At 36.9% G+C, this 24,338-nt stretch overlaps 1 protein-coding gene across 6 annotated transcripts in view; it reads left to right on the top strand.

Moving 5' to 3' along the window:
- The window catches only part of dnajc13 (DnaJ heat shock protein family (Hsp40) member C13), a 47,763-nt gene that overhangs the window by 5,270 nt on the left and 18,155 nt on the right, over nucleotides 1–24,338 (top strand). The window contains exons 3-24 of one of the 6 annotated variants that reach the window (XR_001481872.1): nucleotides 9,068–9,143; nucleotides 10,066–10,215; nucleotides 10,429–10,470; nucleotides 11,326–11,526; nucleotides 11,665–11,871; nucleotides 13,652–13,747; nucleotides 13,961–14,052; nucleotides 14,214–14,380; nucleotides 14,886–14,965; nucleotides 15,064–15,233; nucleotides 15,330–15,362; nucleotides 16,000–16,099; nucleotides 17,757–17,864; nucleotides 17,991–18,146; nucleotides 18,243–18,299; nucleotides 18,386–18,507; nucleotides 18,602–18,677; nucleotides 18,793–18,888; nucleotides 19,810–19,950; nucleotides 20,720–20,737; nucleotides 23,805–23,887; nucleotides 24,097–24,250. Coding sequence is in view for 1 of the 6 variants with exons in the window: in XM_015395820.1 (XP_015251306.1) it covers nucleotides 9,068–9,143; nucleotides 10,066–10,215; nucleotides 10,429–10,470; nucleotides 11,326–11,526; nucleotides 11,665–11,871; nucleotides 13,652–13,747; nucleotides 13,961–14,052; nucleotides 14,214–14,380; nucleotides 14,886–14,965; nucleotides 15,064–15,233; nucleotides 16,000–16,099; nucleotides 17,757–17,864; nucleotides 17,991–18,146; nucleotides 18,243–18,299; nucleotides 18,386–18,507; nucleotides 18,602–18,677; nucleotides 18,793–18,888; nucleotides 19,810–19,950; nucleotides 20,720–20,737; nucleotides 23,805–23,887; nucleotides 24,097–24,250 (2,392 nt within the window). In the remaining 5 variants the exon portion in view is untranslated. The remainder of the gene's footprint in view (nucleotides 1–9,067; nucleotides 9,144–10,065; nucleotides 10,216–10,428; nucleotides 10,471–11,325; nucleotides 11,527–11,664; nucleotides 11,872–13,651; nucleotides 13,748–13,960; nucleotides 14,053–14,213; nucleotides 14,381–14,885; nucleotides 14,966–15,063; nucleotides 15,234–15,329; nucleotides 15,363–15,999; nucleotides 16,100–17,756; nucleotides 17,865–17,990; nucleotides 18,147–18,242; nucleotides 18,300–18,385; nucleotides 18,508–18,601; nucleotides 18,678–18,792; nucleotides 18,889–19,809; nucleotides 19,951–20,719; nucleotides 20,738–23,804; nucleotides 23,888–24,096; nucleotides 24,251–24,338) is intronic. The other 5 variants (XR_001481873.1, XR_001481874.1, XR_001481875.1 and 2 more) reach the window with 5 other exon arrangements.

Raw genomic sequence — 24,338 nt, forward strand, 5'->3', positions numbered from 1 at the left:
GCCTTACCAGACATTTAGACAGCGATCTACGTAATTAGATAATCTCCAAAATTGGTTGCGAGGCAGCTTATACCTATCAAAAATCTCATCAAATCTCAGGTAGTTTTTGGTTTTGGCATCCAACAGACGGAAAACATAGCAAATTTCCATCTTATGCCACTGTGGCTAGGCATGCATGTTTAAAAGAAAAAAGGTTAATACAGATTTCAGTGCAGTTGCATCTGCAAATCATCTGGGCTTTGTCTCCTCCAGCGTTGCATATTTGAGATCTTTGCTTACTGTTCTGTGCTCAAGCTCGGTCAGATTCGATCAGATCAGTGGGTATTGATTTTAATTGATGACAGGAATTTTCAGTTGAATTTAAATCTGGACTTTGATCTATTTTATCAAATTACTATACTTTGTTATATTCCATTCTTCCTCCATTTGTGTATTTAGTAGTTTTCCACCTGGAAGGTGAGCCTCCATCCAAGGTTCCATTTTTAGCAGGTTTTCTTCCAAGATTGCCTATTTTTTTGCTCCATCCATCACCCTACCAGCCTAAAAAGGCATGACAGTTTTCTAATAAACTGCCACCTGTGGTCAACTCTCGTAATTGACACTTTTTATTTTTTATTTTTATTTTTTACTTTTTTCACCTTAGAGGTCATCAGTGTTGGAGTTGAGCTGGATGCCAGCTGCTTCTGAGTGTCCACAGAATCCATCTTGAATATAACACTTTGATTGTTTGCTAGTCAGACCTATTTAACGTGGAGTTTGATGTCACAGAAATCGTACTAGAACTTCCGACTCCAAGTAAATTCAGGGAAAATAGTCTCGAGGCTTATAGATGCATCAGCACTGAACTACTGAGGTGTCAGTCTGCTAATTAAACGATGTTTGAGTCATAAAGGATCAAATAAAAAGGCTACTGTAAAGATATTTTTAAGTAAAAACATAAAAATGTCTCTTTAAGAAAAGCCTGCACACAACACAGTGTTTTTACATGTAGTCCACAAAGTTTGATTTTTGGTTTCTTCAGATAAAAGGATCCTCTTCCACATGTTTGGCCAGTTAACTAAAAACAAGGCTTTGGTCTTTCGTCTTTCCAATCTGACATTAAGCTGTTGTGATGACAAATTTTCCTACATGAGCCATGGATCTCTATAGCTCCACTAGATACTATAGGTCGGTTCACAGTTTCTCGGATTGTTTTCTTTCCCCGCCCTGTTGGTCAAGGTGGACAGACTGGTTTGCAGCTGTTCAATAGTCCGTCCATTTCTGGATGATGGATTAATCGTAGCTCAGATGTTCAAAGTTGTGTAACTTAAGCTTCTCGTTGCTCTGTTCCTTAGTCGTCCTGATGCTTTTTGTTCTTTTATGTTCTCTTAAAAACGAATAAGATTTCACAGGAAACAAAATACCTTCCATCCATCTATTTTCCGTCACGATTATCCCATGCAGGGTCACGAGGGGTGCTGGTGCCTATCTCCAGCTGTCTACAGGCGAGAGGTGGGGTACACCCTGGATAGGTCACCAGTCCTTCACAGGGCAACACAAAAAGGAAAAGCAACCACCCACACACAGACTCACACCTAAGGAGAATTTAGAGAAGCCAGTTAACCTAACAGTCATGTTTTGGACTGTGGGAGGAAGCCGGAGTACCCGGAGAAAACCCAGCCATGCAAACCATTTAGAAAGACCCGGGCTGAGAATTGAACCTGAAACTTTCTTGCTGCAAAGCAGCAGTGCTACCCACTGCACCACTGAGCAGCCCAACTAAATACCAACAAACACCAAATGTTTCATATTTTATCAAAAGGCCAGCCACCTCACCATTATGTGCTAATTGATTTAAAACATTCCCAATATATGACACGACTATATTTGCTAGTTTTGTTCTGCATTGCCCTGCATTGCTATAAGTGCCCTTTTTGGCTAAAGTGTAGCGGTGCATGTTAGCGTGTGATTTATTTGTCTGTTACGCACAGATTAAAAGCTTTACTGTTGAGTTTGACTTCAATAAGATGTGTGCAATGTGTTAAAACTTTTTGAAGATGGTAGATAACAGAGGCACTTTGTCCTTATAGAATGGACATTTTCAGCCAGATGATATTACTGATACCTGCTTTCTGAATGTTTTTGTCCCGTTAAGGCCTTTCATTGAGTAATATAAGCAGGGTCATAACTAGGGGTGTAAATAATAATCGTTTTGTATCGATGCATCGATCCAAAAGCCGACGATCCGATGCATCGACACGTCCACAAGATAATCGATTCATGTTTTTTTTTCCTCCAGTCTATTTTTATCCATTTGCTCCTGGGCGTAATTCTCCCTCCGCTAAACCTATTTTGCCCTCCTACCGCGCTTCCTGGTTATACTCTTACAGCAGTTTGTTGCAGCATATTCTCCCTAAAATACCCGTTCTTCTTAGAAAATTAAAAATACTCCCAAAAACTACATCCCCAGATTACCTTTGAAACAATTCCCTTATATCTAGTTTATTTTTATTCCTGTCTAACTCTCTACGCAACATCTCTCTTTCCTGAGTATATTTATTACATTCTAAAAAAATATGTTGGACAGTTTCTCTGGAGCCGAGGTATTGCATTGAACTCATTACACTGATATTGTGCAGTATTTTTGCAGTATTTTTTGATGGAACTTTTCTACTTCTGTTATTTGCTGTTGTTTCTAAAGAAAATGCATAATGCTATTACAGCTTTCATTGATTTATTTCAAACTTGAAACTTTGTTTAGCCTGTAAGGTGTAAATAATAATAATAAAAATAAAAAAAATTAACCGATTAATCGAATCGAATCGAATCGTGGTGTATTCTTGAGTATCGAAAATAATCGAATCGTTGGGTCAGGAAATCAATACTGAATCGAATCTCCATGATGGATGTGATTTACACCCCTAGTCATAACTAGGGCTGGGTATTTTCGCCAAAGTCCTGAATCGATTCGATTTTGATTCATACAGTTCTAAATCGATTAATTTCGATTCAATCTGTTTTTACAACAATGAAAGTTGTTCAACTGTGTTTCCAAATACTCATGTATTTTATTTTTTCCTGTCACATTAAACACAAAGTTCAAACTTGTAAATCAGACAGTTTAAACATGAGATGTGAACAAAACTGTCTCATAAGTGCAAACTTGTTTGTGAAAAGTGAAAAAGTGAAGCCTCACTCGAGCAACAGCCGTGACACAGCAGACATGCATTAGCTGCATTATCTTCAATGCACAAACCATATTTGCAGCATTGTCTGTAACAACTACAGGGTGTTTTCTGGTCAGTCCCCATTTGTTAATGTCTTCAGTCGATCTATTGGTGATATTTGCAGCTGTCTGGCTTGAAGTCATCTTGAGTGCATCTTTCTTGCTTATTTGAATGTGAATGTCACGCGGGTCTCTATAAATTGACATCGATTTTGCAAAAATGTAAAGGAATCAATTCAAAATCGATTAAATCTTTTTTTTTTTTTTTTTATCCAGCCCTAGTCATCACTCACTGATCCTGCTAAAATCTCTGACATATCCGACAGAATTCAGTGTTGACGTGTGATTTGGGACAAACACACTGATTCATCTAAACTGGTCTGTGTGTTCGGACCTGTCTCACCTAAAATGCAGCTAACCCAGCTTTGGTGAAATGCATACTGATTGGAATCTGATAGTATTGCTCTGTGAAGAGAAACAAAGTCAGCAAAGCCCCAGAGCAATATGGGAAAGTGGGCAAGTCTGAACAAGCCAGAGATGGGAAACGAAAATGAAACCAGATTTAATGCATCTGTAATACAGTTGGTTAGATTTAGCAAACATCGGTGGTTCCATTAAGTGGAGTAAAACTATGAATGCAGGCAGATACGCTGCAGCTTGGGTGGAGCAGACTTTTATGAATAGGTCACACAAAACACAGTGGATCTGTTTGTCACTTTCATTAGGTCAGAAATGAAATGGTTGGGATGTTTTCCTTTCATATGAATCCATTATGATCTCATTTTCTAACAGATTTTAGTTGAGGATTAAAAAGTTATTTTTGTTCCACTGAGGCCAGCTAATTAGAGCCAAGAGAAATATGGTGCTCTGAGGTTTTTTGTTTAGTTTATGACATTTTTTACATGCTTTCAAGCAGTTTGTCTCCATGAGTGATATAATTAAATTTGTAGACATTGCTACATGTCTCTGAGACCTAATTATGAGCTCTTTATGCTCGTGATTGTGCTTTACTGAAGTCTTGTGACTATCTTGGAAGTTACTGGGTCATTATGTGTGTGTGTTCTGAATGGATAACTTTTCCTGTCCCTCTCTGAAAAAAATGGATTCTCCATCTGGGTTTAGAAGTTTAGCAAACATCTGTGTGTCCGTCTGTTCCTTTAAGCACTAGCTATCCATAAATCAGTTTGTGAAACACTCCTTGCTTCCTTTTGTCCAATCTGCCATAAAATCACAATAAATTATAAATCATTAATATCTCAAACTTTCTCTGGGGAGGATAAATAATTATGGAAATATTTTGGAAAATAAAACTTCGACTTAGAATGTGTAGAATCCCTGTTTTTGGTTTGCTTTATATCATCTATTTTTGTTTTTATAGATTTATATTTCAGTCTGCTCTAATGTTCTCATTCTCTGCTGATTGTTGTTGCACTTCAGTTTTACTGAAAACACGTTCTCGTATTTGATATTTAAATTTTTTCTTGTGGATAATGTTAAACTGTTCAGTTTTGCACAGTATTTTAGTTTTGCGTTCAAACAGTAAAGCAGATTAGTCCTTGTTACTTGTGTTAAATAGGGAATCATTTGCTTTCAGATGAGAGGCGGCTATGAGGAGTTCACTACAGGAAACTGCTTAATGTGATTTATTATGGAACTTGGGAATGAAAGAAGAGCTTTAAAGTCATGTTAGGCCATGTCTCTTTGTGTTTCAGTGTTTTGTTAGTAAGAATAGGGCTGAAAATATTCAGAATTTATTAATCACTCCTGTATGTCTTAGTTAGGGCAATGTTAGGAATGCAGCCTCTGCTCTTCTGTGAATCTGAACAGCAACATGGTGCTGAATGAGGCTATCATGCATAGAAAGGGCAGTAATGATTGCTAGAGGGACTGAGGTAGGTCCGGTTTCTGCAGGTTGATTTTCCTGTCTTACAGTGGATGCAAATCTGAGTCACTGCACTTTTATAAATGATATAAGACACCAGCGTCACTTCTGTCTGATTGGTTGCAGCAATGCTGCGAATGAACTGAATAAATTCAAGCTGCGCTGTGATGTCTGAAGCAGGAATTTCTTTACTTTGATGTTTATTGCTATAATTTGTGCTCTTATAAGTAAATAGATCAAACAAAAACAAACTATGCTTCTAGCTAATCTTCTTAAAGAAATTGAGTAGATTTGAATTTTGTCATTGTTCCAAAAATAGAAAGTCAGCCCACAGAGTATGAATAATTAACTAGCTTTGTGCTTACACTCGGTTCAGGCTAAACTGAGCCAAGGTCAAGACAAGAGAGGACATACAGGGTCTCAGACCTAATGCCCCTAAATCTCCAAACCAGATGCAACCCAACAAGGACAGGTGCAATTTAAGAATCTGATTGGTTTTCTGTCCATTAGCAGCTACACTATGAATCTGATGTCAGAACAGAAAAATTTAGATATTAACTTAACAATCAAGTCTGTTTTTTCTCTAATCAGCCAAAAAATCAGATCACACTAGAGTTATTGTTGCCTTGCACCGTTCTAATACAGTACAAATAGCAGCCTTCATTGTACTTACTCCAACATTTAAAACCAATTAATTTTTATGTTTTTAGTTTTGTTATGTTTTAATTAGAAGCAATTTAACTTGGAGACTGATTTGATACCACCATTTTGAGATTTGTTATATAATAAAAACACATATAGTGCAGAATATGATGTTCTTTTTTAGTTTACATGTCAATCAACTTCATTTTCACTGAATCAATGTCTCTCTTTTAAACGACTGGAAATGTTTACAAACAGCCAATTATTTACTCTCTGGCTTATAGCAAGGGAGAAGGTGACCGGCAATGCACAGCAGGTGTAGGGGAGGACAAATGCTGTATTTCTTAATTAATTTCTCTATCTCCTAAAGCAGGGATTCATCTCAACCCCCTTGGCCTAGCAGCTGCACAAATCCACCTATTTTGATGCTCCTGTCTGTGAACTTGAATCAGTCAAAAAGATGAAACCTGATTTGTATGATCAGCTCAGTGATGACGGTGCTCTGGAGTAATTTTACAGGGTGTAGGAGAGCCTAATGTTCTGCTTTAGCCTCGCCCTTAGGTCATTGTCTGTTTGTATTTGTCAGCCACTTTAGCCTCAGCTGCAAATGCTCTTTGTTGAAGTAGCCGCTCAATTATACCCACCCCAACACACACACACACACACTCTGCTCCTTAGCAGTTCAACAGCTGCTTTAACGGTCTCTCCACCAGACCTCCTGTTGTCTTGGCTTAATGAGGATGTGCAAAAAGGAAATATGCCAGGTCAGCATTTTCTGTTCATGTAGCAATGTTCAAAAAAAAAAAAAAATCATACATGTTGACCTGACTTACATGTTTCCTCAGATTTAAGCTTTAGAAATGATTCATTTTTCAAATCAGTCGGCAGAATGTGATGATTTATTCAAGCATGCCAAGTGAAACTATTGCCAAACCACGAAGCACGCTTCGATTTGGCTGCTGGTTCCCAACCACCCCAGGCACCCGCTCTGTTACACACACGTTTCACACTTCCTTTCTATGTGTGTGAGACAGACCAGCACTTTTTCTGTTTTAGCAGTAATGACTCATTTCATGCCAGCTTAGGTCGCCTACATCAAGACTTTAACTTTCCCACTTAAACGATAGAGAAAGTGACAAACGTTTAAAATGATTACAGCTTCTACTGCCTTTACTGCAGAGGAGGACTAGTGGAGTGTTAATTAAAGCAGTTGGCGGCATGTTAGTCATTCTCTTTGTATCCTGTTTCATGTTTTTGGCACATTGAAGGCTTGGAAATGAGCGAAACAAAGATGGATGTCAAAACTGAGATCTAGTGATGCCATCTGTGCTAATAGTGTACATTTGTTAAATGTATGTCAAAAGATGTAAATAAATCTTCGATTTATATTTGTTTTCCTTGTTGTTAATAATACATACATGTGACATCAGATGCTTCATCTGTGAGAATATAAGGTAAGAAGTATTGAATACGAGTTACAAAGTTAAATCTGAACTTGTATGAATTTTTGATTTGTACTACAATTACGAATCAAAAATTTACAAGTACAGATGGAAAAAACCCTGATGAAGCTGTAACCTTCCTTACCAGTTGGTGGCAGTAGAACACCTGAGGGTTGTTTAGCCACTGTAATACTAAAAGAAGACAAAAATGGAACCATCTGTCAATCAAACGACTTCAAAACAGCATTTACTGACCTTTTTATTTTTCAAACCTTGATCACTATTTGTTCATTGTTATTTTTTATTTATTTATTTTTTTTAGATTTTGATCTGATACTCGAGGTGAATAATTAGAAATTTCTTTTTGACTAAACAAAATGTAACCATTTAAAGTTTGCTGGAGAGGGACATATTTACTGACGCATCTTTAATGAAAAGCCCATACATATAATGTTGGCTTCATTACTGCTCTAAATTGGTTGTTATGAAATTAGTTGATAATTAATTTGATATGGAATAAATAAATTTATCCTTATTCATAATCGTTACACCTAGAGCTGGGCAATGATTCAATATCAATATATTTTGCAATGGATAATTTATAAGTATCCATATAAAATATATTTGCTAAAATATTCTGTAATTTCACTAAACTTTAATCCAGAACCACGGGGCATTCTTTGGGATGTATGCAGTGGAAAGGATCGAGCTAAGTGAGGTTGGATTTAGGCTTGACATTTATCTTATAGTTTTTCATGATAAATTTCTACACCTGAAAAAAATTTTGATTTATCGTCTTAACGATTAATTAGAATTGTTGATGATAACTGTAAATTTAATTTTTAATATATTTTTTTCTTCTTTTGCTTTGGCATTGGCAGATTTAAATAATATGATTAACTGCGTTTCCTTCAGGAGGTTTAGTAATATAAATTACACTTTTTATGCAGCTAATGTCCTGAAGAAGCTTATCTTTAGTTTATATATTTTTTCAAGAGTAGTGTTTGTGACTGTGGGGCTATGATTGCTATGGCATGCTTTCACAGTTTACCTAAGCCTGGCTTAATGATTTAATGAAGAGTGTTTTGATCTTGCTTTGCTTCTTTTTCGATTTCTGCTTCTGTCTCGTTGAACCCCAGTCAGCCTCGGCAGATGGCCGCTTACACTGAGCCTGGTTCTGCTAAAGGTTTTCTCATGTTAAAAGGGAGTTTTCCTCTGTACTGTCGCTACATGCATGCTTGGTGTAAGGGATTGCCTTTGTGTCAACGACTCGATGCAGTCAGCTGGTTTTCCCTAGATAGAAAACGTTGACTCTGTTTGACTGTATGATCTGGTTGAATTGTCTCTGTAAAGTGCCTTGAGATGACGTGTTGTAAATTGGCGCTATATAAACAAACTGAATTTAAAATGAATTGAATTTGAATCATTAATTCTATCATTATAAAGACAGGTATCACAAAATATTGTGATGTATTTTAAGGCCATATTCCTATATTTACATATTTATAAATATTTTAAAGGGTTAAAGGTTGTGTTAAACATAGTTAGGGTTATAATTAGAATTCTGTTTTTTTTTCCTGCTCCTTATTATGAATAAACAAAACACTAATCAATATGTATGGATATCAACATATATAAGAGGCTTAAATAGTGATACAGTATTCTGCTCTATTGCCCAGCCCTAATACAACCACTCATTATAAATCATAACGGAATAAAACTTTCATCAGCATTGTGACTCTACGGGGAAGGCCATCACATTTGTAACTAAACATGATAACTAAAAGATGAATGGATTTTCCATGTTTTCTGCTGAGGTTGAATAAAGGCCTGTGCTCCTGTAGGTGTTGCTTTTAAGTTCAGCTCTTTCTGACTCATCTCATTCTTGTGTTGCAGATACAAGCGAGTCTTTTCAGTGGGGACGCATGGCATTACCACGTACAACCCGACCACGCTAGAAGTAACAAATCAGGTCAGTACATACTAATCAGGTCCTACAGAAACCCTCAATCTTGCTGGAGCCTTCGTCTGAGCCCGTCGGCTCCATTTTAACTATTAAAAATCCATTTGGAGTGCATTAGTTGTGCAATGAAAGCTGCGGCCAGCCCCCAAACATGTTAAGGTTTTAGTATGCTGCAGCTTGCTGGTAAAGGTTTCAGTGCTGATCAGGTTAGAATATGAACTATATTTCATAATCAATACCTATAATGCAACTCCTTTCCTTGCCTCTCTTTCAAACAGAAGGCAGCATCATTTATAGTTTCAGGAAATTGATCTATGGAGTCCAATAAAAAGAAGTGATTTATAGATTATGAAACAATGCGTAAATATTGCTGCAGGTCATGATAGTTATTAGAGTTTTTGATCAGTCAATAATCCAGAGTATTGTGAGCAATGTTCCTTCTCTCTAAATACCCTCCTTTATTCCTAACGTGCTTAGAGAAAGCACATAAATGTAAGAAGTCATTAAAAAAAAGCTGCGTTCGCTACCATATGCTGAGACATGTCTGGATTCACTCCGGCTAAAAAAGAGCGCAAAACTTTTAACAGATAACAAGAAGGCGAAGCAAAGGACAGCAAAATTTTTCTTGTTTGTTTGATGTTTATGCTGTCATTAAACACACCGTCTCTGGTAATATTAACAGCCCATTGGATCTCAGTAGTTAAATATCTAGTGCTTGGTTGCATTTTTATTTCTTATTCCGAAAGTCTAGGAAACCGTATCTCTATATCAGTAGGTCAAGAGATTTGTACCTTCAGCTCTAAAGTCCCCTGAAAATTCTTATTAGTCTGTTCCCTATTGATATTTTACTAGTTTGTCTTAATTTGGAAGGGTAGCTGTTTTACTCAGTGATGTGTTGATTTATGCACTGCTTGCTTTTTCCATTATTTAGTGGCCTTATGGGGACATCTGTGGCATCGGCCCGGTCGGAAAAGGTCAAGGAACAGAATTCAGCCTCACATTCCGCAAAGGCAGCGGCAAGAAGTCAGAAACGCTCAAGTTCTCAACGGAGCACCGAACGGAGCTACTGACAGAAGCCCTGGTTAGGAGAAACATATTTTGTCATCAGTATTCATATTGGGGAAATTGGTTTTAAAACAATATTATAGATTGGCAGATGATTTGTTTTTACCTTATCAACTAAAGGAACGAATGTTTCCTCAAAGAACAAGTTGCTAGTTTTTTAAAACCTGTTTATTAGACTTTGGCTTGATTATCCCTTATGAGTGTTTAATTTTTGTTTTTTTAATTGCAGAGATTCAGAACTGAGTTCTCAGAAGGCAAGATAACTGGTAGGGTAAGTAATGATATTTAACTAAGAAGTCAAACTCACTACCCCTGTCTTGGTGTTAAGCAGAAAAACATATTTATGTTTAAAACCAGATTTAACCAAATCACTAAAATGATGTGCTGCTAGAAGATCATAATGTGGTGAAGTTTACAATTCATGAGGCAAAGCAGCATCAGATATAGAGCGGGGACTATATAGTGGACTATAGTGGTCATTTAACTTACCGTTTGGACAGATGATCACTACTTTTCGCTTCCCGCTCAAGGTGCATTGTGGGAAATTTCGAGTCCACTACTTTTTCATCCACTAGATGTTCGGACAGTCATTTAAAATGACATAACCACTATATAGTGCCCTACATAGTGGTAAGGGTGGACATTCGGTCAGTCATTGTGTCATTTTAGCACGTAAATGGAGGAAGAAAAAGCAATATTAATTTAGAGAACCAGCCACAATTTTAGTAGCTCAACTAAGGTATCGATAAGACTGATATAAAAAATAACTGGTATCGGCGTCAGCCTTAAAAAACACCAGTATTGGTCAATCCCTAGTTAAAGCGATTGTCAAATATTGTGGATTCTATTAGAGATTCTATTAGTGAAGCTAAATTTACGTCGTCAGATTCCCAGACAGAAGGCTGGGAAACCAGAAAGGTGAAACATATTGCTGGAAAAACGGTTCAATAAGTTGGTAAATCAGATATTAATCTTTGACCTTTATGGACCTTAATTTTCTGTGTTTAGGTTAAAGCTGTAATAATAGGAAATGTGGGTCAAAGAATCCTGACCTGATGTATTTTTCTGCCACAGTAGTAACTTTCTCAGTACCAGTTTCATGATCTGTGTCCCTAATGCTTCACAGCGTTACAACTGTTACAAGCAACACTGGAGCGATGTACGGAAGCCCGTGTGTTTAGAGGTGACTCCTGGAGGCATCGACCAGATCGACCCTCAGACGAACCGGGTGGTGTGTTCCTACGACTACAGAAACATAGAGGGCTTTGTGGAGGTTTCTGACTACCAGGGAGGATTTTGCATCGTTTATGGTGGCTTCAGCAGACTAGTACGTATCAGGAAACTGTAAATGAGTGTTTAGTTATGTGCTAAGCTATCAGGTTTTATCTTTTTTTTTTTTTTTTTTTTTTTTTTAAAGAAATTAGGATCCTATTAGCTTTTAAGCCATCTCTTATTTTTTTCCCAGCATCTTTTTGCCTCTGAACATCGAGATGAAATCATCCGAAGTGCCATCGAACATGCCGGAAACTACATCGGCATCATGCTACGCCTGAGGAAGGAGGCTCTGACCTATGAGGGTTTTGTGACGGACAGGTTGGGGAAGTACAGCTCAGACGAGAGCATCACCTCTCTCGCTGAGTTCGTGGTGCAGAAGATCACTACACGGCACCCGGTAGGAAATGTGCAAAATCCATCTGACCTCCTATCAGTTCTATTTTATAAAAACCGGTTAGTTTGCTTGTAGTCTTTTTTTCTAAAGCAAGAAAGTTTTATTGAATTTTAATCAATACAACCAACATTAATGGAGGTTTTATTTTAGAATGATCAACGGGATTAAAAATTCAGAGATGTAAGATGTAAGGACTGCTGTATTGTGGCCTGGTGTTGATGTCGACAGTGAAGCAGCATTTTATGAGCTTTGGCTGCCAAACCTGCAATGACATCACTCCAACCTACTGAAACGAATAGCATGCACCAAATTTTTCTGTCCTGTTTTGACTCAGGACGCTGCTTGATGAGGCTAAAATCCTTTCTTCTAGTGAGGTTTAAAAATAAACGATTAATTTCTTCATCTGAATAAGCTGTCATTTTGGAAACACTAACTGTTGCAGACTGCACTCATGTGGTCTCAGAGAAATTAACTTGTTTCATCAGAATATGTATGGTAAGATATGTTGTAATTCTCAATAATCTCAGCTATGCTGAGCATGTAATGAATTAAGTGGCCACTGGCCAGAGGAAGAATCATGGAGGAACCTACATTTGGCCTTAGTTTGCTCCGATTTCTAATTGACATATTAGGAAAAGGTTGTCCTGCAAAACCAAATAAGATTTGAACCAATTTATTCCATAATCGGACAGTTCTGCTGGTTTTTCCAGACTATTTGTTAGTTTATGATTAATAATGTCCACCAGTAACAGCAAAGCAGAAGTATCTAAAAACAGGAAGCAGCTGATGGATTGTGGCCACATGTGAAGATTGTAGATGTACAACAATTTTCAGCTTAAAGTAAAAGACGAATGTGCTTATGTTTCACAAAAAAAAACTTCTCAGAAACAAACAGGTCAGTTTAAATGTATCTTTAATTTTTTTTTCAAATTTAAAGTTTTTTAATCCACCCTTTAATGAAAAAAAATTATGATTATATTTCCCTTTACTATCATAGTGTATCTCACCTTGCCCACTTTGTACTCGGCTCTTATTCTATTCAGGTACCACTTGCTCATTTAGACCCAAAGGAAGGTATCATTTTACCACATGCTAATTACTCTCCCGCCTGATTTTAAAAGTGGGTCTAACAGTCAGTAGAAACAGTTTAGAACCAATCAGATCATTAATGTGATGAAAAAACATATTTTTTCTATATTTAAGAAAAGTGCTTGCAGTTAGTTGTTAAAATTTTTGGCTAAACGGCTCCTTTGGGACATAATTAATGACATTGTTAAAAAAGAATTCACCTTACAGCCATGGTTTGAGAAACGCTCTGTTGCCTTATGGGCCCACCTTCTGTGCTCTTTAATTGTTCTGGATTGTTTTGGACCAGAGAGTAATTAGCCTTACCAGACTGACTTTCGCCTGATAGGCCAGGCTGAATAATCTCCTCACAAAGTGAATGAGCTTATTATGCAAATGTATGAAAAAATGTACTTTGCAGAGATTTAGAGGTTTTATCTTATTATACTTTTCAGTGTTTTGTACCTGTCATATACAGACAGATTTCTAATCCTGAAGATAGGATGTTTGGGTTTTTTACTTGATTTCTATTGTCTAACAGCTTCGTAAACATTCATTATTTCCTCTTATACTTGATTATTTTCCTTAAATAATTTCACCTCTGTCTTATTTTTAATAGGGTTGTTTTGATTTTGCACCAGGATTGATTTGGTTTAGTATTTGTTGTAACTTCAGCTGCTTCTGACCTTTATTACCGGTGCTTTGCTGTTCCTTCCAGGAGCCCGTCAAGCGTATCCTTGCCCTCACAGAAACATGTCTGGTGGAGCGAGATCCTGCTTCATACAACATAGTCACCATCAAACCCTTTGGAGAGGTGAGCTTTAACACAAATGATGAAATCATAAAAAACAGACATTCCTGAACATTGTTGTTTACTTTTACTACTAAAGATAACATCTAAATGTTGGATTAGATCTTCTTCATTTTGATAAGCTGCATGATCCAAGTAAATAAAACAGAATCTGTGATGTTCAAGAAAAGCTTTTACCTCTAACTCTGAGTTGCTGATGGACTCATGTTTCCTCAGGTATTTGCACTCATCTGTGACGTAGACAACCCTCAGGTGTTTACAGTGGAATTCATCCGAGGCCAGATTAGGAAGTACACCTCCACTGAAAGGTCTGCAAACAAAAAATCTTTTTCTGTTTGCAGTAGAGTTACAACCTTGAGTGTTTTGCATAGATTGATTTTGTCTCTCTGCCGTCAATCTGCTTTACACCCTGTCATGTAAGCTACCATTCCTTCATTTATCTGGATTTATGTTTGGATCGTTTGTGCAGGGACTCCCTTCTAGCCAGCCTCTTAGACGGAGTCCGAGCATCGGGCAACAGAGATGTATGTGTGAAGATGGCCCCCACGCAGAGAGGTCAGAGGTGGGGTTTGCTGAGCATGCCGGTGGATGAGGAGGTGGAGAGTTTGCATCTTAGATTCCTGGCAGCGCCTCCTAGTGAGTTAAGACATTTTTTCTGTAAAACGTGTGCATTACTGTGCAAAACTGTTATGTTTTTTGTGCCTTTAGGAGAAAAAAACATGAAAAAACTTAACTTTAAGACAGTATAAAGTCAGATTTATAGATTTTTTCATGAACCTGTGTAAAAAGTTAAAGTTAAGTGCTGCTAAACCCTCACATTTCTTTAGAAAATAATATACGCCCAGAGCATTTTTTTCCTTCTTTTGAGGTTTAGTTCATGAAATGTTTTGAATATTGATTACTTTCAAAATGTAAACCTCTGCATGTGAATAGAATAGAATAGAAAATCTCTTTATTGTCCCACAATGGGGAAATTTTGGTGTTTACAGCAGCAAAAAGATTATAGAAAAAAAACCACACAAGATGTAAACAAAACGGATTTGATTAAAAAAAAAAAAAAAAAGCAACAACTTTTAATTTATAAAGCGTATCTAGTCTTTTACAGCTTTTTAACATTTTGAAACCTTTCTGCTTTTCTCAGGTGGAAACTTTGCAGATGCTGTGTTCAGGTTTAATGCCAATATATCCTACAGTGGAGTGCTCCATGCAGTTACCCAGGACGTGAGTGCGATCAGTTTTTATGATTCTCTCCAGCTTGAAATCAGACTGAATCTGCCCTGTCTGTTTTTTTTATTTTTATGTTTTAATTTTTGCTGTAGGGTCTTTTTTCTGAGAACAAAGAGAAGCTCATCAACAACGCCATCTTGGCCCTCCTAGCCCAGGAGACCGAACTGCCAGCTATGAATTCTGAGCTGGAAAGCCATTTCCAGGCCATCCGACGCTTGGTGGCCTCCAAGGCCGGCTTCCAGGCCTTCACCCAGCTGCCTAAGTAAGAGTGCAGCACAAATGTCCTCTTTTTGCTTTTTTTTTATTAAAACCTGTCTGTGCTGAGCTGCTGGTAACAAGCATGCTCTGTTATTCCAAGGTCTGGTCAAGGGTCTGGACTCACAGATGCAACGTAAATATCAATCCATGCATCTCAGTCTGCCCTTTTGTCTGTCTTTATGTTTACACACCTTCCACCGTCTCTTTCGCCATCATCCGTCGTTCTTTCTTCCGAAAACTTTAGGCAAACAAGTCAGACATGAGCTCTCCGTCAGCCTAACAATGTGTCTTAATACGTCTTTGTTAACCGTCGTCAGTGTTTTCTTTTTTTCTTTCTTTGATGCCTTCATCTTAATTTTTTAATTACATCAACAATTATTTGCTTACATCCATTCTGTTTTCAGCTCGTTCTGTTTTTTAAATATATTTTAGTGTCTGTGTTTTTCTCGGGTCACTGAGATGTATGAGAGGAAGCATTTTTTTCTTGTAGCTTGTGAGGCTGATGAGCCAGAATTGGCATCCCTGAAAGATTCATTGCTACGGTAGCTTGCTGTTTCCCATCAGATTCATAAAAAAAAACCATTTAGAATATTTGGATTTTATTCTGTAAGCAAAGGAAACAACAAGTCACCGAAGAAGCAATGAATTATTTGTGTATCCAACCCCTGACCTGCGTTTATATTTGTTAAACGAAACTGTTAAATTTAGTGAAGCAAGGTAAATTTTTTTTTGTGCTGATTTAAATCTTTGACTGTGTTTGTGTGTCTCAGGTTCAGGGAAAAGCTGGGAGTAAAAACGGTCAAAGCTTTAAAAAGGAACAACAACGGTGTGACTCATGCTGCTATAGACATGCTTTGTGCTCTTATGTGTGTAAGTATCGTCTCGCTTCTATAAATTGTATTTACAGCAGATACCAAGTTTACTGAAATCTAACTTTATTTGATTACTTTACACACAACATTTGTCTGTTGAGAAAATTAGCTCTGCATCTTTGAACTTTTGAATTGTAGTTTCCTTGTGGTGTAAATTTGTTACAGAGAACCTTCAAAACTGGAAAAAACTATTTAACTCTTTATCTTCTTAGCTGAGCTAGAAGAAAATAGGTGCTTAAAATTGGCTGTTCTTACAGTCATGGAAAAGTAACTGGAACTGAAACCGCCAAGGCTGCGCGAGAACCCGGGCTTATCTTTCAAAAACCACGCATGAAGCTGGATGGTAAAGGGGATATGATCTCTTATGTTACCCTGAGCTGCAGCAAAGACATATTTTTTTGTCAACAAGTCTCCTTAGCAACCGTCAAACTGCCTACACGCCCGCCAGTTGTTTTTTGGGCATGTTGTACCTTCTAAATGTGCAGAGTTTTATAAGTGAAAACTCTAACTGGAAGGAAGAGAGATTTGGTAACAAACACTAGGGGAGGGGAGGGAAGGGGGGGTCAAAGAAGGCGTGAATTTGTGGAGAAATGATTACTGTTAGAAGATTTGTAAAGTGTGGGTTGGTCTCTACTGCCTGGGAACCTTTTTAGAGTTAGGGTTCATTCACTTCCTTGTTTGCTTTAAACTGACCTCGGTCACAAACCTTTGGTGCAGGTATGAGTCGACACAAGTAACCCAAGATCAGACCACACAACCTGACAAGAACTCACCTTTTAATGAGATTTCAGTCCTTTTCAAAACTGGTTCTGCTACAGTTTATTCCAAGTGTCACTATGAACCTGTCTCAATCTGACCTAAGAAATAAACACATTTGGATTTAAGCCACCGTAGCAGCGCCAGTAGTGATAGTGCATGCAGTGATGTCATTCCTGATCTTGCTCTGCAAAGGTGCCAACAGCATGTTGTGGGTCAGAGCATCTTTCGGTAACAGCACACATTTGCCAACTCTTTTCTCAAATTTGAAGGTTTTAAAACCTGCATTGAATGAGTTTCTTTAGAATTTACGACTACCATGATAGTTTTCCTCTATTGTCTGGTCTCTGCTTTGTTCCTCCCTAGTTCATCTATCCAATGGGAGCATCAACCATTTGTTTATAGTCCACTTGCACAAAGTAGAGTGTGGAAGCAAGCTGTACCAAACGAAGACAAACAAAAAAGTTTGTTTTTGATGTTGACTAACAGCATACCAAGACTGTGTTGGATTGAGTACATAAGGACAGAATTGGTTTCCTTTGCTAGCAAGCAATGCATTGTTTTAGCCTCTTTTAACAGGATCATTGTCCAGATCATAGAGCCAGATCACTCAGAACTGGTTCACCAGAGACAGAATTGACTTTCTTTGAGCATTTCAATCCTCAGACCTAACTTCTATTAAAACGTTGTAGGTTGAACTGAAGAGATAGACGTTTGAAAGAGAACCCAGGATAGTCTAGAAATAAAAGGAGAAAATATCCGTCTCTGTATGCTTCTGCTCTGCTGTTCTATTGATAAAGGACTGTTTAAAGTAATCGCTTTACTAGGATCTCTATTTCTTAATTTGTGATTGTGATTTAGTTTACTGTTGTTAAGATGATCTCATTGTTTCTCTGTAGCCCATGCATGACGACTATGACCTGAGACAGGAGCAGCAGAACAAGGCATCTCTCCTTTCCTCCAAGAAGTTTCTGGAAAATCTTCTTGAAAAATTTATCACCAATGTGGTAATTATCATTTTAGTCATCAGGAGGTTTCCTGAAGCTTAAACTCAGGCATGGTTAAAAAGTGTCGCTTGGGTGTTTGGTTCTGGGTTTTCTTTCTAAAGTTTTTCACCTCTTTTATTTTTCCAGGACCATGGAACTGGAGCTTTGGTCATCAGCTCCTTATTGGACTTCTTAACGTTTGCCCTTTGCGCCCCCTACAGTGAAACCACTGAAGGGCAGCAGTTTGATATGCTGCTGGAGATGGTTGCCTCCAATGGACGAACATTATTCAAACTATTCCAGGTAGCAAAGCCAAGGCTTAAAATAATGCATGTTCTTTGTTATTACATATATCTGTTGCTGTTGAATTGATTTGAATCTCCCTATTCATATCCTCAGCATCCCTCTATGGCAATTGTCAAAGGAGCAGGTCTAGTTATGAAAGCTATTATTGAGGTAAGTGTTTTTTTGTTTAGTGCACTTATATTCTCACATTTTGGTCATTTTTTAAACCAGATATTGATCTAAATGTTTAAATTTAGGAAGGAGACAAGGAAATTGCCACCAAGATGCAAGAGCTGGCTTTGAGTGAAGGGGCCCTGCCGAGACATCTGCACACGTCTCTGTTCACAGTCAGCATGGACCAGCGGATGCTCACAAACAGGTCCACTTTAAATAAACATTTTTATGCATTTAAATTAGCTTTTTTTTATTACTTTTTTCATTGATACTCATAAATATCTTTTCCATTGTTTCAGGCAGCTTAGTCGCCACCTTGTTGGACTGTGGACAGCAGAAAACCCTGTGGCCATGAACCTCCTCAAGAGAATCCTGGTCTGCTTCTGAACACCTAATGCTAAATGTTGACAAGAGATTATGTCTAGTAGTTGTTGCTCTTTTTTCTTTTCTTTTTTTTTTGTCTTACATTTATTCACACTTGTGCTTCCAGCCTACTGGCCTGCTGGCTTACTTGGACAGTCCTGACCCAGTTCCAGAGAAAGACGTGGATAGAATGCACATTCGGGACAATCTCAAAATCGCTTCGGTATTTGCTTTTCATTTGTATTAATATCATTTTTACCATATTTATGCTTTTCTTGTGTAGAACTGGTTGCTCTTGACAGTTGTACTCATATCAGTGTCTCAAATGAAAATATAAAGAAAAATAAGCCAACGGTAACTGAAAATAAAGCCAAAAGTTTGAAGGACAAACCTTAAGCTTAAATGTATAATATTGTTATTGAATTTTTTTTTATTTTTTTTTATTTAGCTTTGATTTCTGATCTCCTTTGTAATAACTTTGGTTATTACAAAAATCGTTTCTGCACTCCTTAAAGAAGTCTTTATAGAAGAAACAGGTTTTGGAGGTAGTAAGAATCAGTCTGCAGGAACTTGATCCTTCCACCAATCTTTTTGACTTTAGTTGTGCAGAGAGCCTTTAGTAAAAGTGAAATTTGCTCACTTCTTCCTTACATGATTTCCATTAGAATGTTTGGGTTTTTTTCACAACAGTCTTCTGTTGAGATATTCTATTAAGAACTCTTCCAGACGAAGCTGGGTTCAGGTATTTATTGCAAGCCTCTTAGGTAGATTGGCTCTCATCCAGACAAACAGACTGTAGTGCTCTGCTGTAAGAGCAGCTAAGCTTAAAGTTGCTCCCGGGATCTCCATCATGACACCCCATCTGTATAATGACTACAAACTAGCATGTTTGCAGGAAACGTTTGTAACCCCCTTTAGGGTTACAGATCCACCCAGTGGTGTCACCTATGTATTATAAAATGCCTAATACAGCTCTACCCCTTTAGATGGTTTCAGTTTTACACTCAAACTATTCTGTCTGGATACCTTACCTATTATTTTGCTTGTTTAAAAAAACAAAATATTTTTCTTATACCTTTTTAATGTATTTTAAAATGAATAGATAGTTATTTGCAGTTAATTCTTTTTCTCTTCCTTGCTGTAGGATCAGCTTAATCGCTCCAAGGTGCCCGAATGGCAAAGGATTGCAGGTAAAGCAGCCAAAGAGGTGGAGAAGTTTGCCAAGGAGAAAGCTGACCTGGTACTGATGCACTGGAGAGATAAAATGGGCATCGCCCAGAAGGAGGTGAATATTTATTTTCTATTAATTATTGCGCAGTTTTAACTTTTGCTTTTTAGACAAATCACTGCTACTAAAGCTGGTCTGTGGCTGCTAAGATGTTCCTGCTGTTGATGTGAAACGCTGCTGCAGAATGCAGAGGCAAACTCGCTTGTTTTGCATGAAACCAGTGTCTGCTCTGGTGCTGCCTGACGCTGGAATTACAGAGTATCTCAATGTGAAAGTTATCTTTCATGTAATATATGTGCTGTCTGTTGGAGGCATTATTATGAGGTTAAGTTTAAAATTTAAAAATTAGCTTTGCTCTGTGGTGCTATAATATGTGTGTTTGCAGGAAATGAGTGAATGGGTGGGTCTCTTTGAAACGGGGTTATTAAACCCTGGTTCACTTTTCCTGTTAATCTTTGCCTCTTAAATCAGTTCTTCTTTCAAATTTTTTTTCCCCAACAATCTGACTTCTCGCTCCTGCTTGAATTTTCTTTTGCTCCCAATTGTAATTCAGCACAAAAAGTTTGAATCTACTTGCTTTTTTCAGTGTTCCTCAATCGCATGCATCCATATCTTCAATTTTTAAGTGTGTTTTGTCATGATAAAAAAAATTCTCCACCTTCTGAATATTAAAAATCTAGCACATCAATCTGTTTAATATTCACCAAGTAGTGACCTATGACCCTTGTTGTGATTGATCTGTTTGATCTGAAGAACAATAACCTCTCTGTCTCTATCCCTCCCTCCCCCTTGTCACGTCTGGTTTCTGTGCTGTCAAACAATGCAGCAGGACAGAAACAACTTGGTAAGTAGGACTAACCAATGGATTTCATGTGTCCCTTTTCGTCTTTTTCCTAAACAAACCACTTTCCATCTTTCTTGTCACATTTTGGTCCTTTTCTTCCTTTTTGTTCTGCCAGTCACCAGTTAGTATCCAAACAAAGGAAACGAACTAGAAGAAAATAAATACCGTAAAGGAGACGGTGTTGTACTTCTGTTAACACTGACTGAATATGTTGGTTGAAACTTGCAAAAACTCTGGATTGTTGGGGCATAAATCAAAATTATAGAAATCATCCAGTCTGTAAGAGGACAGTGCTTCTGTCTGAACAGGTCAGGCCCAGAGAAGCCTGTGAATCTCCCCAGCAGAACTTTTTCATTCCTGGAGCTTCATCAGTTTTGTTTAATGTTTTTCCTTTGGTTTGGAAAAGACTTTTGGTCTCTATAAAAAAAAAAAAAAAAAACTGGAGAAGCAGTGAACCAAAAAGATTTTTTATTACTTTCTGCTTTTAGCATTTAGAGGCACAATAAGCTGTGTTAGAGGAGTTAATGGCCCAGCGTGAACGAACACAAAGTATTAAATGCTTCCAAATATGTAGGATGTTTTTCTATTAGGGCTGGAATAATTTAGTTGAATGTTGCAAAATGACTTATTTAAAATAATTACATTGAATGTCTGAATTGTAGAGTTTTCAGTGTCTTTTTGTTTTGGGTTCATAATAGAAGACACTACTTTATGTAAGTGGTTGGATAATTTTCTATGCACATATTTTTTTTAAATGTAAACAAAGTTCAATGTTTCCTTTACAACACCAAGGCTTTTTATTCAGAGTCTCTTCAGACTGATGAATGTTGTTTTGATGTTGAAAACAACAGAAAGTTGTAGTTTCTTCAAAACTTGACCATCTTAAATTATGTCTTTTTAAAGAAACACTAAATGTAGTACATGCATCTAGAATTACTTAATGTACATAATTACTGTACATTTACCACCCAGGTAAATCTTTGTGATATGCTTTTGCATAAAGTATATTTTTTCATGTTTTATGGCTTTTCTCCCCCTTTTAATGATGCACATTCTTACATGTTTTGAGTTTTTTCCCCCCTCATTTGTTTTGCTTTCATTTTATCTAACCTAACTATCATTCTCATTCAAGTGCTCATCACTTCACCCCTTTGCAACTTTTGTTTGTTGGTTTTTTTGGGCATCTATTATTTTTTTATTGAGAAGGATGAAACCACAGTCAGTTTACACAAAATGAGTTATACTTTTGGTTTAACATTAATAAAAAATTGTATTTAAACAAAACTAAAACCAAAGTGAGATTAAGACATAAAAACAAATTATGTATATTTATTTGAAACGTTGTAGCTTCAACAAGGGGCTGTAGGATCTCTTTACATATTCTTAAACAGCAAGTTTCTAGTGTTTTTTTTTTTTTCTTTCCAATATCAGAGGATCAAGGCAGAGCTTCAATAAGGTTAGGAAAGAATAATTGTTCTATATAATTTTGGAAGAGGAGTGAAAATCCTAATTAATTTATCCAAAATATTCTAACATTTTCCCCTCTGGGTTCTTAAAGAAAATGTCAACTTTTCCAATTTAAATCTAACTAAAACAGTGCTAAAGCAGTCCTCTGGGCATCTATTATCCAAATGTTTGAAATGCAAAAAGCAGCCGTCTGCCACATGACATTTCAGATGCATGAATTACAACAATCAGCGCAGAGAAACCAATCATTATAATGTCTGTCATCTTCTCGTCTCTTGTGTACATTTTATAACGCTGGATAAAGAAACCACTTTTTATCTCATTCAAGTCTAATTGCTTTCCAATATTTTGACTGCAGCTAAAGTGATAAACATTGATCTATGAAACATCAGTCCCTAGATTTTTGTAGTATATATGTTTGCATTCCTCAAAATTGTTGTTAATATTCTTACCTTTTAAATTTAATATCAGATTTTCCAATTAGGTTTTATCTGTATTCATATAGTAGTATTCTTTTTTTTTTTATCCCTTAATTGAATAAAGAAATGGGGGTCTGTTACTTTCAGGTGTTGCTTTCTTTTTATACATTCAAATTTAGCTGTTTTTATGTTGCTGAGTAAATTTTTTCATATTCTGTAAAGTTATCAATTTGCAAATATATCAAAAATAATCATATTTTTGACAATTTCTTTAATTACTGCTGAAATGAAATAAAATAAATAGTGTTTTTATTAACACCTTTAGGCTCAGAAAATACTGTGGTGTAGTGGTTAAAGTCCTGAACTTGTCTGTAGGACATCCCAGGGTCGATTCCTGGTTCAGAAAAGAAAGTCATTGGCATAAAAGCTGAAAGTCTGCATGCAGATACTAATGGCTTTAAGCAGCAACCCCTGAATAAAGAAGCAGCTGAAGGACTGTTCTACCACCCAAAGGAAGGAATGAGAAAACAAAATCCATTTTTTGTTTTTACTTTCTCACTGGTTAAATAGTAAAACTGGCATTTTATAAATGAACTGAAAAAAAAAAAGAAAAAAAACAATAGTTATGGCTGTTGATCATATATTAGTATTCATACTGCATATGATAAAATCCCATGTGTCATAAATATATTCAAAGACTAACACTGGGTTATCTAACAAGTTATATTAACTGGTTAGTTAGTGGGGCTATCTGCTCAGGTAATCGGCATACAGCTGCCTAACAAACATACAGTTTGAAGATTTTAAACTTATGCATTTCAGTTTAAACTCCATCAATGTTAATAGATTTTAGTTTACCATTCATAATCTATCCCAACAGCTGAGAACTTTTAAGTGTAGCGATGTTTTGGCCAAGTAAATAGCAGTGTGCAGCAACAGCAGGTTGATTAAATAAAAAATATTTTTTTTTACAGGAAAACTCTTAAATAGACGGCATAAAATAGTTATGTATCAAAGAATGGGCAATTGACCCCAAAATGTTAAATTTTTGTTCTCTTTTTTTAAAACTTGTCATTCCATCTTCAGTTTTTGTTTAAAAAAGTGGGAGATCTATTGCTGCACACAGTGGTTTATTACTACAACCTAAAACAAGCTTTACGTTTTATTGTTTTTGTTTTCAGAATCCAAACCAAAAGCCTGTCATCCTGAGAAAGAGAAGACAGAGAATTAAGATTGAAGCAAACTGGGAGCTTTTTTACTACAGGTAGCTCATTTTTATTACTAATAACCCAAACTTGATGTGTCTGTGTAATGTCCTGCTTTTCTCAGATTTTTACAGCAGGCATATATATTCTGTAGGGGAACTGCATTTGTCCATGCTTTCCTAAGGTTTTTTATGTTTTAAATTATGCATTAGTAGATTTGCTAATGCTTGAATGAAGTTACCCCAATATTTTCTACCAATTTCTAAAGATTCCAGCTCGACCATGCACGCTCCAACCTCATCTGGAACCTTAAAACTAGGGAGGAGCTACGGGACGCTCTGGAGGGGGAGATGCGTGCGTTCGGTGTGGACCGCGAGCTCGGCAACGCCACGGTCATTTCCTGGAATCACCAGGAATTTGAGGTCTGGGCTGACTACCACCAATGCACTTCATTTTTGTTTTTTGCCTAGGAATCTCTAGAAATTACCATGTGATGGAAAATGCACCATC

The sequence above is a fragment of the Cyprinodon variegatus genome, unplaced genomic scaffold (genome assembly GCF_000732505.1).
Source record: "Cyprinodon variegatus isolate N-32 unplaced genomic scaffold, C_variegatus-1.0 Scaffold762, whole genome shotgun sequence".
NCBI classification, from domain to species: Eukaryota; Metazoa; Chordata; class Actinopteri; order Cyprinodontiformes; family Cyprinodontidae; genus Cyprinodon; species Cyprinodon variegatus.